This window comes from Battus philenor, unplaced genomic scaffold (genome assembly GCF_028537555.1).
Source record: "Battus philenor isolate CCGP_79_NKW_IND1 unplaced genomic scaffold, ilBatPhil1.0.hap1 SCAF_1, whole genome shotgun sequence".
In the NCBI taxonomy this organism is placed as follows: Eukaryota; Metazoa; Arthropoda; class Insecta; order Lepidoptera; family Papilionidae; genus Battus; species Battus philenor.
In genome coordinates this window covers 11638189-11656600 of record NW_027181661.1, presented here as the reverse complement: position 1 = coordinate 11656600, position 18412 = coordinate 11638189, and the positions used below count along the sequence as shown (strand labels likewise).

The window sequence follows — 18412 nt, the reverse complement described above, 5'->3', positions numbered from 1 at the left end:
ACAACGCGACAATTCACGGAATATCGTATATACTTTGTAGCATTTTTAAAAATATACACAAACGATATCGGACGACAGTAATTTGTGGTCGTTTTTAAACGTAAACATTCTTGGTATGCGGACTGGCCTGAACTGTCAATTTAAAGTAGCGCAGTACTGGGCTTTCTTTATAAAAGATCCTTAAATAACCGTTGCTTGACATCTGTTAGCATAATATAATAGTAAATGTTTTGATTTCAAGCAAAAAGTAGAAGTAATAGTAATAGGTAATATTTTGTCGTAAAAAATGCTTAACATTTATAATCACAGGAAGAAGGCTTATCAGATGCTCAGATGACCATCGAAGCCGATAAGGGAGTGGATAATACCAGTGTGGCAGCATTAAAGTCTACGCTGGAGAGCATCAGCAATGCCTGCGCGGCTTACGTACGACATATGAAAAGCGCGCCACCGCTTGGAAACACTAAACTTGACCGTGAACGGCAAAAGATGTGCGTCTACGAAATGGTCAGTTTACTAGATAGCAAATATAATTTTTTAAGCTTGCATTTCACTCGGTCTAAATGATTTCATTTAAACTTTGTTATCTTGCTTAGTTCCATTACCATATTTTTTTTTTAGTTTTCAATATTTGTAAGTTCATTTTAGTCACATTAGATGTAAGAAGAAATTGTTCCAAGAATATTATTGAAATGATCATAAGGCGGTTGTTTTTATTGACCATTACCATTAGGACTGGAAGGTTCTCGGGTGCGAGCCGAAAGGCGCAGCGTGGGTGCCGCCATCAGGTAGACCGACAACATAATTAAGGTCGCAAGAAGTCGCTGTAATCGGAAAGCACAAGACCGGTCGTCTTGGCGATCTTTGAAAGAGGCCTTTGCAGTGGCCGACACCGGCTGATATTATAATGACAAACCTGTGTATATGCCCAATTTCTGAATTTGTTCTCGTTAAAGTTCTACCTAAAATATGTGATTTGCAGGATCACTTATGTCTTATGACAAGAGGACTTAGAGCTCTAATTACTAAACATTCGATAAAAGACAGAATCCGCACGGCGTATAGCTATTTAAACAGAATGAAGAATCTTTGCGAAGATGTAAGTACCCCAAAATAATATCGAGCTTATTTATTATATTAAATAATTATATATTAAATTTATAATTACAGTCCCAACAAGCAATGCCCGATATATTTATATGGATGATTAGCAACGGAAAACGTTTAGCGTATTATCGAGTTCCAGCAAGAGATATAATTTATTCGGATCATAGCGAAGAATCTGGGAAATTCTGTGGCAAAATGCAAACCTTGAACTTGAAGGTAATAAAAATGAAGCATAACTTAATTTTATTATCCATATATCAGATCTATTGTTTCAAATGATTGCTATATACAATACTATTATTTTTAGTGGCCCGGCAAGAAAGCGACAAGCCCGAGTGGATGGGCTATTCCCGCTATGATCCGTGTGTACATGTGGCTAGGTGGTGTCCAAGACAAGAAACATTATGTCGATGGTCTTCCAGTTGGCTTTGAAGTCGGCTCAGAACTACGCAATGCAGAAAAATTGCGATCAAACGCACCGAATGCCATATTTTACGCAGAAAAACACGTTAGTAGCTTTATTATTCTTCAGATTAATTGTAGCAATTTTTTAAGTATTATAATATTATCTATCTTTCATGTTCTTCGCATTTTTCAGAACTTTCAACTGCGGGCTTACATTTACCAAGCCAGATCTTTGATCGGTTCAGATTCTTCTGGTTTATCCGATCCATTTGCTAAAGTAATAATTGGAGATAGCACTGCTACAACTCAAGTCATCGATGAAACTTTGAGTCCCACATGGGATGAGCTGATGGTTATCGATGATATTTTATTATACAGTTCAATCGAGCAAATTAAATCGGACCCGCCGACAATTGTCATCGAAATTTTCGATCAAGATAAAGTAGGAAAATCTGAATTTATCGGGCGCACTATAGCACGGCCTGCAATCAAAGCCTTTCAAGATAGCTATGAGAGACCACAGTTTCCACCATCTCTAGAATGGTTTGAAATTACAAGAGGTGACGACAGTGCTGGTGAACTACTAGCGACATTTGAACTGCTTGAGATTCCACCGAAACAAGACGCATCTGTTCTACCAGAGCTACCCTCTCCTAGAGAGCCTAGCGGAAAGTCACCGCACGATATTAATAAGGGACCTATTTTACCAGTTCCGAGAGGTATACGCCCTACGCTTTCAAAATATCGCATTGAAGTACTGTTTTGGGGTCTGAGGGATTTGAAACGGGTTCATTTATTAACTGTGGATAAACCAAGAGTCGACATAGAATGTGCAGGGAATATTATATATTCCACAGTAATACAAAACGCGAAGCGCAATCCGAATTTCACAAATCCTATTAAATTTGTTGATGTGGAATTGCCAGATCAAGATTTATATAGACCACCTTTGACAATTCGCGTAGTTGATAGTCGAAGCTTTGGCAGAATTACATTGGTTGGCACTCATACCATAAATTCTATACACAAATATATATACACCCCGATGAGTAAAAGAGAAAGGGACATCGAAGAAAGAAAAAAGTCTCTCATACAATTGCAAAACGTAGATTTGAAAGCTAACTGTATAATTCAAGATGACGTTTTTACAGTGGAAAATGAAAGAGAGAGTTGTCCTCTTCTTACTCGCAATGAACGTAATGCTACTTATGGTTCTGGCGTAAAACCTGCAACTCGAAAAAGTTTGAACAAACGCGACAAAGGTAAAAAACGTAGAACAAGCACTGATTCATTGTTAGACAGTGATGAGTCAAGTAAAGATTGGTGGACAAAATATTTTGCTTCTGTGGAGTCCATGATCGAGGAAGAAAAAGAGGCTAAGAGGGAACGAGCTGATTTTCTACAAGCTCCATCAACATCAACTGATGACAAATTCGTTCGCGAAGACGCTATTTCGCCATTGCACATGAGCAAACGACAAGTTGCAGTGTACTCCCCAAGAGGAACATTAAGCCCCACAATTTCCAAAAAAAATGAAATACCTAGTCACTCTTTGACCAAGGTTAGTAAATACTAATTTATTACAGATATTTACAATAATCAGTTGGCTTAAAAACTCTTCAATTTAATCAAGATACGGATGTATTTATTACTAAAATATATACTTTCTTCTTGTAGGTATATCCACATGAGCTCGAAGCTGTACCTGAGTATGAAGAATTTAAAGAATGGTTACATTCATTTGAACTCTACAGAGGAAAGAAAACAGGCGATGAAACAGAAGATGAAAGTAGAGTTGTTGGTGCTTTTAAGGTATTTATGAATTAAGAGATAGTCTTGAAATGTTTTGGTTGTCTTTACTATTTAAAAAAAACTAGACGGTTTCCTTTGGTTAACTAATATTATAAACTTTATCAAGACTAAACCTCTCCTTGTTCCCATTGACGATTTTGATGGCTGTTTTGTGTACTATGAGTTATTAAATAGTATACATATTTTCCTTTAACCTCAATTTGCTGTTATTACGTTACAAATGTTAACTGTTCTTTTTTAGGGTGCCATAAAAGTATATAAGTGGCCATTGCCGAAAGGTATAGATGATCACACAGTGATGGGATTTGATCCAAATCATGGATTTTTCCAAGGCGTCCCAAGCAACGACCCAATCCACGTCTTAGTGAGAGTTTACATAGTAAAGGCGACTGATTTACATCCTATGGATTTGAATGGGAAAGCTGATCCCTACATCGTTTTGCATTTAGGATCGAAGAGAATCAGCGACAAAGAAAATTATGTATCTAAACAACTGAATCCAGTTTTCGGAAAGTGTTTTGAAATTGAAGCTACTTTTCCGCAAGATTCTATGCTAACGATACAAGTTCTAGACTGGGATTTAGTCGGCTCTGACGACTTGATTGGAGAAACTAAAATCGACCTAGAAAATCGATTTTATAGCCGTCATAGAGCAACTTGTGGATTGCCTATGAAATATGAAGAGTACGTATAGAATTTTTAACGATAATGTTTTGAAGTTATTTAGTATAAACTTTCAATTACGATACATGCTTCAATTATAACTGGGTTCTTTTCTCCGTAATTTTGTATACCGACTCCAACTCATAACATTCGTGCAAAATTGTTTAATTTGTCACAGTCTTCAGAATCTATGCACGCTATAAAAAGGACAATATTTCATTATAAATATCTATGTTGAAAAAAAAGATTGATAAAATATTTTTAAGTACAACCGCAATCGTTAGAAGAGACAAAATTAATGCACCCTCTTTCTTTTATTTTTATAGACAGAAACTTTTTACATAAATCTCATATCATAAGATATTCATCATGTTCATATTTTAAATTAAATTATTATAATTATAATTGCTTTTATTAAATTAATTTCATATACGTTTTAGGCAAGGCTATAACAAATGGCGCGACGCCATGAAACCAACGCAAATTTTAGCCAAGTTGTGTAAAGACGGAAAACTAGATCCACCAATTTATGAGTACGGACGGGTTAAGGTTGGTCGCACCATATTCAATATGCCCATGGATGACACAGAAATATTTTCCAACCCTGATACAATTGAAGAGCAAATGGCATTAGTGGTCTTGCATCGCTGGCAAGAAGTACCACGTGTTGGGACACGTCTGGTCACAGAGCATGTTGAAACCAGATCCTTATACAATCCCAATAAACCAGGTAGATTTATTTTTATTTAATTTCTTTTTTAAAATACTAATTAAAAATACAGTGTAGGCTTTATGAAATCATGCCGTATATTATCTTTTCAATAAGGTATCGAACAAGGACGTCTGGAGATGTGGGTTGACATGTTCCCAATGGATATGCCTCTTCCTGGCCCGGCCCTCGATATTTCGCCTCGTAAGCCGAAATCGTACGAAATGAGAGTTATAATTTGGAACACTGATGATGTCGTTTTGGAGGATGATGCTTTCTTCACCGGAGAAAAGATGTCTGACATTTATGTCAAAGGGTAAACTAAATCTTATATCTAATGTTAAAAAATATATATCAAGTACAATTTAAGAACGCTGTATTTTTCTGTTAAGGTGGCTTAAAGGTCCAGATGACTGTCAATGCACTGACATCCACTACCGATCCTTGACAGGCGAAGGGAACTTTAATTGGCGCTTCATATATCCTTTCGAATATTTGGAAGCAGAAGAACGCATTGTAATTTCCAGAAAAGAGAACGTTTTCTCTTGGGATGAGACCGAATGTAAAATCCCAGCTCGCTTTGAACTACAAGTCTGGGACGCAGATCACTTTTCTGCAGATGACTTTTTGGGTAATATTTAAAGCAGCTTAGTTTTATTCTCAATAATATATACAATCACGTTTAATGCTTGATATGCTTTCACAGGAGCTATAACTTTAGACTTGAGCAGATTTCCGCGCGGAGCTAAAACATCGCAGCTTTGCACTTTGGATATGTTACGTAACGATGGCACAGTTCCTATGGTGAACATATTCAAGCAAAAGCGTGTCAAGGGCTGGTGGCCCTTCTACATCAAAAAAGATACAGAAGAAATGGAACTGACTGGAAAAGTTGAAGCAGAAATACATCTGCTAACACGCGAGGAGGCCGATAAAGTACCCGCTGGTCTAGGACGCAATGAACCAGATCCCTTGGACAAACCAAAGTTGGTATAAAATTAAGCGAAACCTGTTAATCTCATTTTATAACTTTTCTCACAATTATATTAAAATTAAAAGTAAATATATGAAGTAAATAAAATTAAAAAATTAAATACACTAATAAATCTTAATGGACCAAAGTCATTTCGCCGTACGTTAGATATTAAGTTTGTATCCGCAATGTTTCGAATCGTCTAATTTAGTACCAATAGAAGCTTGATTTAAATTACGTTATTACCTACTGATCTCAAAACAAAATTCCTTTCAGTCGACCCGATGCATCCTTCATGTGGTTCCTTAATCCACTGAAATCTATTCGCTACATCATGTGGCACAACTACAAGTGGACTATACTCAAAGCTACTTTGGTAATCCTGGTGGCCATCATGTTGCTGCTCCTAGTGTACTCGGTGCCGGGATACACAGTCAAGAAGCTCTTGGGCGCTTAAATTAAATGTTTAATCAAGTTGTATTGCTGTCTATCGTAATCTCATACAATCTTATCTTTATTATAATCAACCAACCAACATGTATGTATAACTTTGATCTTATCTCAATGTATTAGAATAGAAACTTAAATAAAGGACTTCAAAACATTATGCACTTTTATTTAATTTATATTCCAAAAGAAAAATTAGCATATGACAATAAGTAAATGGGACCAAAAACTCGCAACAAAAGAATTCTTCTGCGTCCGGACAACTTAACAGCGCCGCCTGCGCCTGGGTTTACGACAAGAGACTCCTCTTCGCCGACGGCAACTTCTCCGCCGACGACGGCTTCTTCTCCGACGGCAGCTTCTACGTCGACGGCAACTACCTCGTCGTCTGCGTCTCCTTCCACATGATTCTCGCGCTTCCCAATTTAAGTAACGCGAACCCTTTCTTTGTAGAAACCCCAAAGCTGCCCCATCTTCCAAAATTTTCTTCACATTTCGATATAACTCCTTATGGTTATATTTTCCATAGTTAGATTGCAGAAACCGAACAATCTCTGCGAATTTAGCACCATCTCTAGCGCCGTGAAGAATCTTAACAATCAAACCACCTGGAGGACCGGACTCTGCCACTGTTGGCGTGACATTTTGCTTATTATCTTCTGTACCCATTTCACTTTCAAAATTTTTTAAGTTTAAACTACGAATTTAGTGTCTGGAATTAAATAATTATGCCTTTTTAATAGAGTATATATACCCAATGCAATGTCATGATATAACATTGCTTCTAATTTTGATATTCTGACACATTATTCTTTATGTTGTGTCAAAAGATAAACGAGTTTTCAGTATAAATTAATTATTAATATCGAACTAAAACAAAGCCCTAATATTTTTTTAAATAAAAATGGGTAATGAATGAATTTATATTATGGAATCCCTAGCATATTATTATAATATATATAATACGCTTCCGCTACCTATTAATTTTTTTCAAATGACTGTCACAAGAGTGACAACTCTCCCCTGCAACGATATCGCTAACTCTTAACATCTAGAAATATCAAAATCTATTGCATAAAATCTACTTCTAAAATGTCTAAACTAAATAACCAAGAGCAAAATACTAATACAGCGAAAATAGTAATCAGCGCATTTCACAAAATTTCGGGTAATAACGGTGCGTCCGCGCAAGAAGTAACTAAATATCTACAACACAAGTTTGGCGACGTGTGGAAGGTGAACATCTTGACTTCGAAAGCGGAAGAAACCTTAAAAAGAAGTGTAGCCCTAGGCTTTCTAAACAAACGTGGAAAAAAGTATGTTGAAAGACTTGCGCGTGACGTTTGTCGTTGCAGGCGTAAGCGTAGAAGAAGAAGGAGCTGGTTCCCATGTTTCAAGAGACGAAAGCGTTGTCGTCGACGTCGCCCGTGTCGCTCCCGATAGGTACCAGTGATATCTGGTTTATCAAATCGAAATTTAAGTTCAGGTCTGGTTTATCTGAATTTATATCTTGCGTGCGTAATTCGTAATTTTTATGGCTATTGCATCGTTTCGAATTGGTACCTCATATTAGTAAATATTAGCTATGTTTGTTATGATTTTCAATATTTTTTGTGGAGCTTAAATCAATAAAGCAGAAGCACGTAAGTTTGGTTAATTTTGACAACTCATTTCAATATCGACCATTTATTTCAACTTTTGAGTATTATGACGAAATATAAAATAGCACCGTTTTTTACTTTTAAAATTATTAAACAATATTTGTGTTACAATTAGAAATTATCTAGATACTACAAAACTTTTTGTTCTCAAAATGTACGGAAAAGAAAGAATTCATTATATGAGTAAAACACAATTTTGCACAATTGCTGAAAAAGCAAAAATATTTATGACATCATATATCAGAACAAATTGAATTACGCTATGATAATAAGGTACATCGTTTCATCGTTTTGAAAATAACCACCTATGGGGATAGGCAGTAATTTTAGTCACTATAGTAGTCCGGTAACAGAAATAAACAAAATTTAGATGGCACCTTAATATATATACTTTTCAAATACTGGACTGTAGTAACTTTTAATCAAGTTATTAGCATATTTTTTAATAGACCAACAGCTTCTTTTTATATCTTGGGTACAGACACCAATATCAGGTTTGTTTATTGTATTTTACAGACGTCTAACTCCATGTGTACCTCGTTTTGGGCATAATCAGGATTGATTGGTCGCATTTACTTTTACAATATAGAGCATATCGCTGTGCTCCTCCATTTCTATAAGTTTAATACCTAGTAATGATAACCGTCCAACGGTTAAACTTCTCGTCGTCGCCGGTTTTATATTAATATCACAAATTTTACTAAATTAATAAAAATGCTAGCATCATTAATTTCAAAATAATTTGTTTTTTGTTTAGTCATCATCGACCAAATATCTGTAACGAACAGCGTCCATATCAATATAATGATTAGGTCTTCAAATTAATATAATTTTACTGACAACTTTACTGGATTGATAATTCCCGGTAATTTTACTCGTTAAGTATAATGAAAAGAAAACTCCAACTACCGAAACCGACGAAAATTGCGTACTTTAGTTATAATTGTATACTGCAAACGTTAAGCAACTCAAGGTTTGATCTTAGTGATCTGTCCCAATTTAATATAGGGCAATCGAGAATGTATACTTTTTTACTAGAACACGCTTCTCGGAGAATTGCCCTTTGATTTATTACATATACACAAGTCAGCAGTCATAATCAACTGATAGAAAATATAGTTAATTATTACTATTATTATTCTATACTTGGTTTATGCCTTGCAGTGGCCATTTACTAGCTGAAAAGAAGAAGACAATTATGTTACAACAAAGAGCAACATTCACCAAAGCAAGCAACATTTTATCAAAATTTACAGGTTTTCTCTTACTATACGGACGAAAATTTTATGTGCATTATAAATATATTACAACTATTAATTTCATAAAGAATCCATTCCAAATTGTCCACATGAAACTTCATTTTTATTATGAGTAAATATACTTCCAACAATTGTAAAAAGTAGTAAATATTGTTCTACAAAAAATTATATAATAATATCTTATTGTACATCGCTCAATGGACAATCATTATTTATGCACTTTTAATAAATTTGTAAACAAAATGTATTCTTTCGCATTGAACAGAAGATAAGTACATGTTTACCACATAATAATTAACAAATGGACACAATCCACAGCACGAGAATACTAAAGCGTCTAAATCAGTTAACAGCGGCGTTTGCGCCGGCGTCCTCGACGGGAGATTCGCCTTCGCCTCCGGCAACTTCTCCTCCGACGACAACTTCTTCGCCGACGGCAGCTACTTCGCCGTCTGCGTCTCCTGCCGCGTAATTCCCGCGCTTCCCAATTAAAATAATGAGAATTCTTTCTCTGGAGAAATCCCAACGCCGCACCGTCTTCCAAGATTTTTTCCACATTTCGATTTAACTGTTCATTATTATATTTGCCATAATTAGATTGTAAATGCCGTACAATCTCTGTGAATTTAGCACCGTCTCTGGCGCCGTGAAGAATCTTAATGATCAACCCACCCGGAGGGCCAGACTCCACCTCAGTTGGTGTAACATTTTGAGAAATTTCTTCTGTAGTCATTACAATTTAATAATTTTACAAAGTTAAGCACTTCAAATTTCGTGTCAGGAAGTAAATAATTGTCTTTCTGACAAAATTTACCCAATTTAATGTCGTTATAGAAAAATATTTCTTCTAATTTTAATATACTGTCATTTTACTCGTTACATTGTGCCAAAAAAATAAATGAGTTTTCAATGTAAATAGAATAATCAGACGTAACGATAATACAGCCTCATTTTTATTTAAATTAAATATAAAGCAATAATTAATTTATTTTACAGAATCTTTAACAAATTCGTATATACATATAATATTTAGCTTGCATTTCAAATTTGTATTATTATTTATAATTTTTTTAATTAATGTCACAAATATGACAATTCTCCTCCGCAATAGATTCGTATATTTAAATATCAAGAAATAGCAAAATCTCTTATAATGTCTAGACTAAATACCCAAGAACAAAATAATAATACGGCGAAAATAGTGATGAGCGCATTCCACAAAATCTCTGATAATAATGGTGCTTCGGCCGAAGACGTAACTAAATATCTCCAACACAAGTTTGGCGACGTGTGGAAGGTAAACGTTTTGACTTCCAAAGCTGAAGAGACTTTAAAAAGAAGTGTAGCCCTAGGCTTTTTGAATAAACGAGGAAAAAAGTATGTGGAACGACTTGCACGTGACGTTTGTCGTTGCAGACGTAAACGTAGAAGAAGAAGGAGCTGGTTCCCTTGTTTCAAGAGACGAAAACGTTGTCGTCGACGACGCCCGTGTCGCTCCCGATAGGTACCAATGCTATTTATATAAAGGATATTAAATTACTTGTTTATCAAAATGAAATTCAAATTCAATTCTGATTTACTTAATAATTTTTATATTTATTACATCTATTCTGGAATTGGTGCCTCGTATATTATGCTAAAAGAGTAAGCGTAAATTAACTGTGTTTATATTTTTCGTGGAATTTAAATTAATAAAACATAAGCGCATAAGTTTTGTCAAATTCATTTCAATGCCAGCTATTTATTTTACTTAATATATAACTAATGAATGTTCTTATGAGACTGCAGAGCGTTTTCATATTGTAAAATTACTTCCTTCAGCATTTGCTTATAATTTCATAAATTTTTGTGCGTGTGGCATGTACTGTACCTAGAAACAGCCCAGTCATTTTAAAAATTTTCATTTGATTTTCTCTCAGAAAATACTGACAAGTATTTACTTCGATTAAAACTTTTTCATTTACGATTGATAGCGATAATAATGTTATACTTTAAATTTGATTTGCTCTATGCTTGTGGTACACCTACTCACATGCCAGAGTCGTTTTAGATTAAAAGTAATGAATGAGACTAATCTCGTTGCCTTTTGGTACAGAAATGTTAAGAATTCCGAAGTACCATTAGTCAGAACTTGGTAAGTGTACATACGAGCCACTATAGATTACTAGGTAAAAAAAACGAAACCTAAGTTCTGCTGGTGTTAAGAATAGTGTTTTAGAGACTATGACCTCAGTGCGACGTCATTATCTTCACTATCACCAATATTAATCATCTATACTTTCAATAATTAATATTAATTCAATATAAATCAAACTTCTAACAAAAGAAATAAATACAATCGATTTTTTAAGTATGGTAAATTATTCGGCTTCATTTTATTGTTCTTAGCTCTGACCATTCCCATGCGCACAAATAATACCCTAAGAAAGAAAAATTGTGCACTGCGATTTTTTAAGTATACTTTGATATTTAATGGAATCAGGCGTTACCTCGCAGAAGTCCATCCTAAGTAAGAAAAGGACCAATATTTAGCCACTTCCGCACATGTAGTGATAATCGTGCAATAAAGTGCACCGCCCGCCAGCCCGCTGATAAATGCGTATGCGGCAAGCAATGCGAATCACACAACCACCACCGCCAAATTACTCAACACGTGTTTCACCCCTCCACGGGGCATCTTCAGGAGTTCCCCCATCACACCCACCATACTTCAACCTATAGATGCCCGACTTCCGGCCAACCTCGGTTCTTTCTTTGCCGTTGCAAATCGTACGCCGAATAGTGTTGTGGGTTCTGAACGCCACATAAACGCCGTTGTTTCATAATATTTTAGATAATTTTTCCGATATTGGTCCTAAATATTATAAACTAGATCTATAGTTGTGGATACCGCGTTCAGGTGTCGCTGGGTATAAAAGACCCCTCACCTGTTGGTTTACCTTCTTTTTAATTAAACCATCCACCATTCGCCGCTGTGATGGGGTATACGTGGGTCAAACTGGTAGAAAATTTAACATTCGTTATAAGGAGCATATTTCCGCGTATAGGAATGATCGCCCTGAAAGATCTCATTTCTCTAAACATTTATTAGAGTCGGGACATAGTATACCGCACGGTCATTCCTATGACGTGCTGCATACCTGTAGCAAAGGATTGCGGATGGACGTGTTGGAACGGTTAGAAATAATAAGACACGCGGCTATTGGAACCATATTCAACGAGCAAGTCAATGTTTCCTCCTCTCCATTATTGCAAGTTTGCCGGGGGACTCGGTCGGGGTGCTCGTCTGTTACGTGAAATCACAAATATAACTCACGCGTAATAGAGGGTATAATAAAAATAGCCCACGTGATCGGTCACGTGACTGAGTAGTAGTGGGGGAGGAGGTGGCATATAAATAACAAACTGCGACGGACTGAGCTCAAGGAGTGCCCGATCGGCTTGTTAAGATCATAGAAGCTTTCTTATCGGATCCTACCTTTAGATATCGTTTAGACGGTACTCTGTCCAACCTCCGACCTCTCAGGGCAGGCGTCCCCCAGGGCTCCTGCCTATCCCCGCTGCTATTCTCTCTATATACCAGCGACATACCCACTCACCCGAATGTCAACCTAGCCCTATTCGCGGACGACACTGCGCACTTCGCCACGGGCAAATACACAGCCATCTTAACACGCCACCTACAAAGCGCAACCAATCAATTAGGCGATTGGTTCCGCAAGTACGCATAGACGTGAACCCTGACAAAAGTCAGGCGATCGTCTTCACATTATCCCGTAAACTCAGATGTAGACGCGGTCAAAACCCGGGCGTCATTTCCCTCTACGGTCGTCCTATACCCTGGTCGAAATCTGTTAAATATCTAGGTGTCACCTTCGATACTAGATTACAATTTCAGAAGCATACGAGATTAGTTGCAAACAAAGCCCGCACCATACTGTTCAGGCTTTACCCATTCCTCAACCCATCAAGCAAGTTTTCTCTCAGACACAAACTCCTACTCTATAAAACGTGCCTAAGACCCGACTTCGCTTACGCAAGTGTAGTCTTCGCCCATGCCCCGTCGTATGTGCTGCAACCCTTACAGGTGTTACAGAATCGCTTCACCAAGCTCGCAACCGGTGCCAGGTGGTTCCAACGTAACATCGACCTCCACAGCGACCTCCAATTAGAAACCGTACAAGAGTTCTTCTAGGCTTGCTCCAAGGCATACTTCGAGAAGGCCTCTTTCCACCTTAATCTCCACATAGCGAACTCCACTCGCTACAGCCCCAGCTCTTCCTTCAGAAACCTCGTGAGGCGTCCTAAAGACGTCCTTACCGATCCTATCGCAGGGTTCCCACAATCCACTCACCACACACCGCACGCTTCAGACACTCTCTACACTGCAAGCGCTAACTCACCAACTACAGCGACCACTCCACTGGCGACCGCTCACCGCACGAAAATACGCGTGCGATGTTCAAAGATCAATCACCACACTTTTCATTGTCCGTTACGTAAACGGCGCCGGCCTTCCGGCACCGCCGCCGCGAACAGCGTGGGCGATCCGAGATAGGATCAGTATTCTTCCTTAGATTGCCGAGTGGTCCACGCTGCCGTCATCGCTTAACTCCTCACTCAGTACACTTCAGCAACACTGACCAGACATGCGCGCTAGTCGTAGATTCGGCCGGCAAACAAGGTCGCGCTGGGTTTGTGTCCTCGAGGGCTGGCTGGGTTGCCCCGCTGCCTCCATCTTGCGGCCACTTCCCTCCGTCTTCGACGTCTATCCGCCGAGCACTGATGCGAGTTCCGAAACTCAAACCTTGTAATTTTTTTAAATTCACGGACCCCTCCGTTCCGTGAACTCAACTCCGATGAAGCTGTAAAAGCCGCAAGGCTAACAGCACCAACATCATACGAGACAATAGACAATAGAATAGACTGAGCTTACTCTGTGTTTGGCACTAATCGGTGTAACATAACTCCTGAAGATGCCCCGTGGAGGGGTGAAACACGTGTTGAGTAATTTAGCGGTGGCGGTTGTGTGATTCGCATTGTTTGCCGCATACGCATTTATCAGCGGGCTGACGGGCGGTGCACTTTATTGCACGACTACCTCTGCATGTGCGGAAGTGGCTAAATATTGGTCCTTTTCTTACTTATTATACTTTGATTAATAATTGCAAGTGTATAAAAATAATTCAGCCTTAAATAGTCCTCTCCAATCTGGATGAATTTTCCAAAAATGTTGCTATATATTTTCAGGAAACGTCTACACGGCCACCTTGACAAACGCACGACTCTGTGTATTTTAGGACTGGTAATCACGTTGCCGCAGCTGTAAAACTATACTGAACAAAATAACCGCCACTTAACGTCTCAATCTACACTACAATATTAAATATAGTTTTTAACCATATTTTGTTTATCCACACTACAGAAGGTCACTAGCGATTCCTCCGGTTTACCCAAAACGATTATTCAACTTAAGATCTGTGCCATGTACCCATTTGTTATTCGTGTATCCTTACCTCGATATCATAATGCTTCATAATCAATAGCTTTATAGACACAGTTTTTGATCCGAGAGAGCCACCACTATCGAATAGTAAATAGTACATAGTCATTAATTGCAAAGGTGCACGTACATCTTTTTTTCTTGCTACACAGTTGCCGTTGCTGCACCGGTCGTCTCTATCTCTCATATAACCGATAATGAGACGCTTCTCGAGGAGTACAAAAAACACATCAGAAGGAAAACAAATGTTCGTCGGCTGCAACTTCCGCGTCCGCATTGAGGTTCGTCGCTTTAATAGTGGCCGCGTCCGTTTTTGCGTCGCCATTGGCTTTGGCTTCGGCGACGTTATCGGCATCGGCTTTGGCTAATTCATCGGCATCGATATCTACGTCAGAGTCAATGTTAGCGCCAGAAGATGCGTTTGTGTCTTCGCTAACGTCAGTGTCATTTTCAGCATTAACTTTGGCAAGGCCATTTTCGTCGATCTCTGCGTCCGCATTCTTTTTTGGCGTCAGCACAAGCGTAGTCATCTAAGTCAGCATGTTCATACGATTGAGCGTCCCCATCATTGTGGACAGTCAGCACACGCGTGAGCATATGCGTCGGCGCGTACGTTCAGTTAAGCAACCTCATCAATGCGAGCGGTGGGCACTCGCGTCCGCGTTATTATGGACGGTCGGCATACCATTTCACGACGGCATCGGCGCCAACGTTAGATTCAGAAACTGCGTGACTGCAAGCGATCAACAACCGCGACATTGTGGATGGTCGGCTCACGCTTCAGCGTGTGCATCAGCGCATACGTTCGGTTAAGCAACCGCGTTATTGTGGTCTTCAGCACACGCGTCGGCGTCTGTGTCGGTGCGTACGTGCGTGTAAACATCTTCGCTATGCGAGCAGTCGGCACACGCTTCGGCGTCTCCGTCAGCGCATACGTTCATTTAAGCAACCTCGTCATTGCGAACGGTGGGCACTCTCGTCGTCGTCTGCGACCGCGCGTCTTCCAATTAAGCGTCCGTATTATTATAGACTTAACACGCTTCGGTGGCGGCTTCAGTGCGTACGTACTATTAAGCAACTGCGTGATTGCATACGATCGGTACACACGTCTGCGTCGACGTCCACGCTTTTTACCAATCAAGCGATAGCGTCATTTCGAGCAGTCGTGCTCGTCCGTGCGTTTTTCTAATAAAACGGTCGTGTCTTTTTGAGCGTCGGCACATTTTTCGGCGTCTGCCTCGGCGGTGACGTCGACGAACGACGTTAGGCTCTGCTTTGGATTCCGCCTCCTCATGAGCATCTTTGAGGTGTCGTGGTGGTTGGGTTGGTGTTGGCTAATACTTGAAACCTGCGTGCGTCAGCGTTAGCTACAGCTTTCGTTCTCGGCGACCGAATCACCTACGGCTTTGGCAATGGCGTCTGCTACACTGCCGGCCTCAGCGCCGTCTTCTGCGTTGGCGTCAGCGTCGGCCCAACAATCAACGTTGAGATCGGCGTCTGCACAAGCGTAGTATTGTCGTCGGCGGTCAGCATCTCCTTACCAAACGGTGACGGCAACGGCGTCGCCTTAGTGACGGAAAGTCATCATCGTCCGCTTTACTGACTTCAGCCTTGCCTCCTACTTCGAGAGCATCCGCGTTGAATCGTTGACGTCTGCGTCGGCCACGACTTTGCGTATATTTCAATAAAGGGCCAAGTCATTATATTCACAGACTAGCTTTTAAAATACTTGCATTTAAATGTGTGTTAGGGCTGTAAAATAATTGCAATTTCAACACAACAGTTTATTTTGTAAAGGAATCAATTCAATGTTAAATACAAAACTTTAGTATAAATTTTATATTCTTATAAATTAATCGTTCTAAAATCAACCATTTACTCAACTGTACATCGAACAATAGGCAAACATAATTTGTGCACTTTTAATAAATTTATAAGCAAAACGTATGCTCACGTTTTGAAAAGAATGATAAGTTAGAAGTATGTTTACCATATAACAATGAACAAATTGACGAACTGGCAACACGAAAATACAATGGCGTCTTAATGACTTCAGTTTGCAGTTAACAGCGGCGCTTGCGCCGGCGTCTTCGACGGGAGATTCCTCTTCGCCGACGACAACTTCTCCGACGGCAGCTCCTTCGCCGACGGCAGCTACTTCGCCGTCTGCGCCTCCTGCCACATGATTCTCGCGCTTCCCAATTAAAATAATGAGAATCCTTTCTCTGGAGAAACCCCAAGGCAGCTCCGTTTTCCAAAATTTTTTCCACATTTCGATTTAATTCCTCATTATTATATTTGCCATAATTAGATTGTAAATGCCGTACAATCTCTGTGAATTTAGCACCATCTCTAGCGCCGTGAAGAATCTTAATGATCAACCCACCCGGAGGGACAGACTCCACCTCAGCTGGTGTAACATTTTGAGAAATTTCTTCTGTAGTCATTACAATTTAATACTTTTGTAACGTTAACCACTTCGAATTTCGTGTCACGAAATAAATAATTATGATTTTTCAATCTATTATATACATTAGTTTATCCAATTCAATGTCATGATAGAAAAGAACTGCTTCTAATTTTGATTCTCTGTTACTTTATTCTTTATGATGTGTCAAAAGGTAAATGAGTTTTAATTATGAATTAATATTATCTAACGATGACAAGCATCTATAATTTTTGGAAAAAAAATATAGTAAGAGCATATTTATTACATCGAAACAAAAAAAATGCTTTTTTTCCTCTTGAGTTCGCTTACAGTACCCATTTATTTAAATGATTGTTGCTTCTGCAACAGTTTCGCACTCTCTAAATACGTAGTAGGATAAAAATTCATTGAAAAAATAAAAAAAAAATATGTGACGAGCTTATTTGAGTACCTAGTCTCTAGCCATAAATTCCATTACAAAGAAAATAGCCGATAATTTAAACTAATACTTAGTCACTGCTCCAACTCCTCCAAAGATTTCTTGTGCGACTCAATATTTGGGTGATCCTTAGAGTAGACCATGTTATCTAACACAGACCACAATTTAAAGTCCAAAGGGTTTAAGTCCGGACTAGCCGAAGGCCAATTATCAGCCTTTATGAAGTCTGGAACATTTTGCTCAAGCCAAATTTGGGTAGTGCGCGCCTTATGACCCGGGGCTGAATCTTGTTGGAACGTCCACACTTCGTTATTGAACAAGGTGCTGTTGAGAGGTGTAACTACTGTTTCTAACATGGTATCTTGATACACTTTGGCTGAAGTTTTCTGACTCCTTTTTCGCAAAAATGGAGTTTTGTACCCCTTTGGTAGGAGAAACCATACCAAACCATGACATAAGCTGGATGATGGCTTTGCTGAACTTTAGCGACTACCTCGGAAACTTCTTTAGAACTGCGTGCATACACTCGATCATTTTGTTTGTTGTAGTGCTCCTCGATTGCAAAATTTTATTTCATCGGTAGAGAGTTTTTCCGTATTTTTCGTCCGCTTATCGAAGTAACAGTTGTTTTGATTTTTAGACTCTCTTTTGTTATAGGGCCTAATTTAAGGCATGTCCTGTGTATCTCCCGTAAGACTCTGTGTATCCCCTAGACCTAAGTTTTATTCTATAATCCGAGAAAGTGCCCTCGGTGCGATTGTCGTTTTTTTGGAAAGGAGATTCCGCTTCCTTATGGGATTTCGTCGAATTCTGGCCTTGACTGCATTAACGGTCTGGTTTGTTCGAATAGACCGCGGTCGGCTGGATCTGTCACGGTTTCAACAGACACGGTTTCAGTGCATCTTTGGATGGTACGATACACAAACATTCGGCTAATCCCTAGCTTTTTCAATGTATTAAATATGTCGACTGGCTCCTTACCTATTTTGTACAGTCCAATTACTGC

At 38.8% G+C, this 18412-nt stretch overlaps 1 protein-coding gene across 1 annotated transcript in view; it reads left to right on the top strand.

The window, feature by feature from the left end:
- The window catches only part of LOC137932681 (otoferlin-like), a 31455-nt gene extending 25197 nt beyond the window's left edge, over positions 1-6258 (top strand). The window contains exons 13-24 of the mRNA XM_068776318.1: positions 310-507; positions 983-1099; positions 1171-1323; positions 1415-1615; positions 1706-3073; positions 3190-3324; positions 3566-4008; positions 4428-4717; positions 4814-5012; positions 5089-5327; positions 5403-5682; positions 5946-6258. Of these exons, the coding sequence (XP_068632419.1) occupies positions 310-507; positions 983-1099; positions 1171-1323; positions 1415-1615; positions 1706-3073; positions 3190-3324; positions 3566-4008; positions 4428-4717; positions 4814-5012; positions 5089-5327; positions 5403-5682; positions 5946-6126 (3804 nt within the window). The 3' untranslated portion in view covers positions 6127-6258. The remainder of the gene's footprint in view (positions 1-309; positions 508-982; positions 1100-1170; positions 1324-1414; positions 1616-1705; positions 3074-3189; positions 3325-3565; positions 4009-4427; positions 4718-4813; positions 5013-5088; positions 5328-5402; positions 5683-5945) is intronic.
- Positions 6259-18412: the final 12154 nt, after the last annotated feature.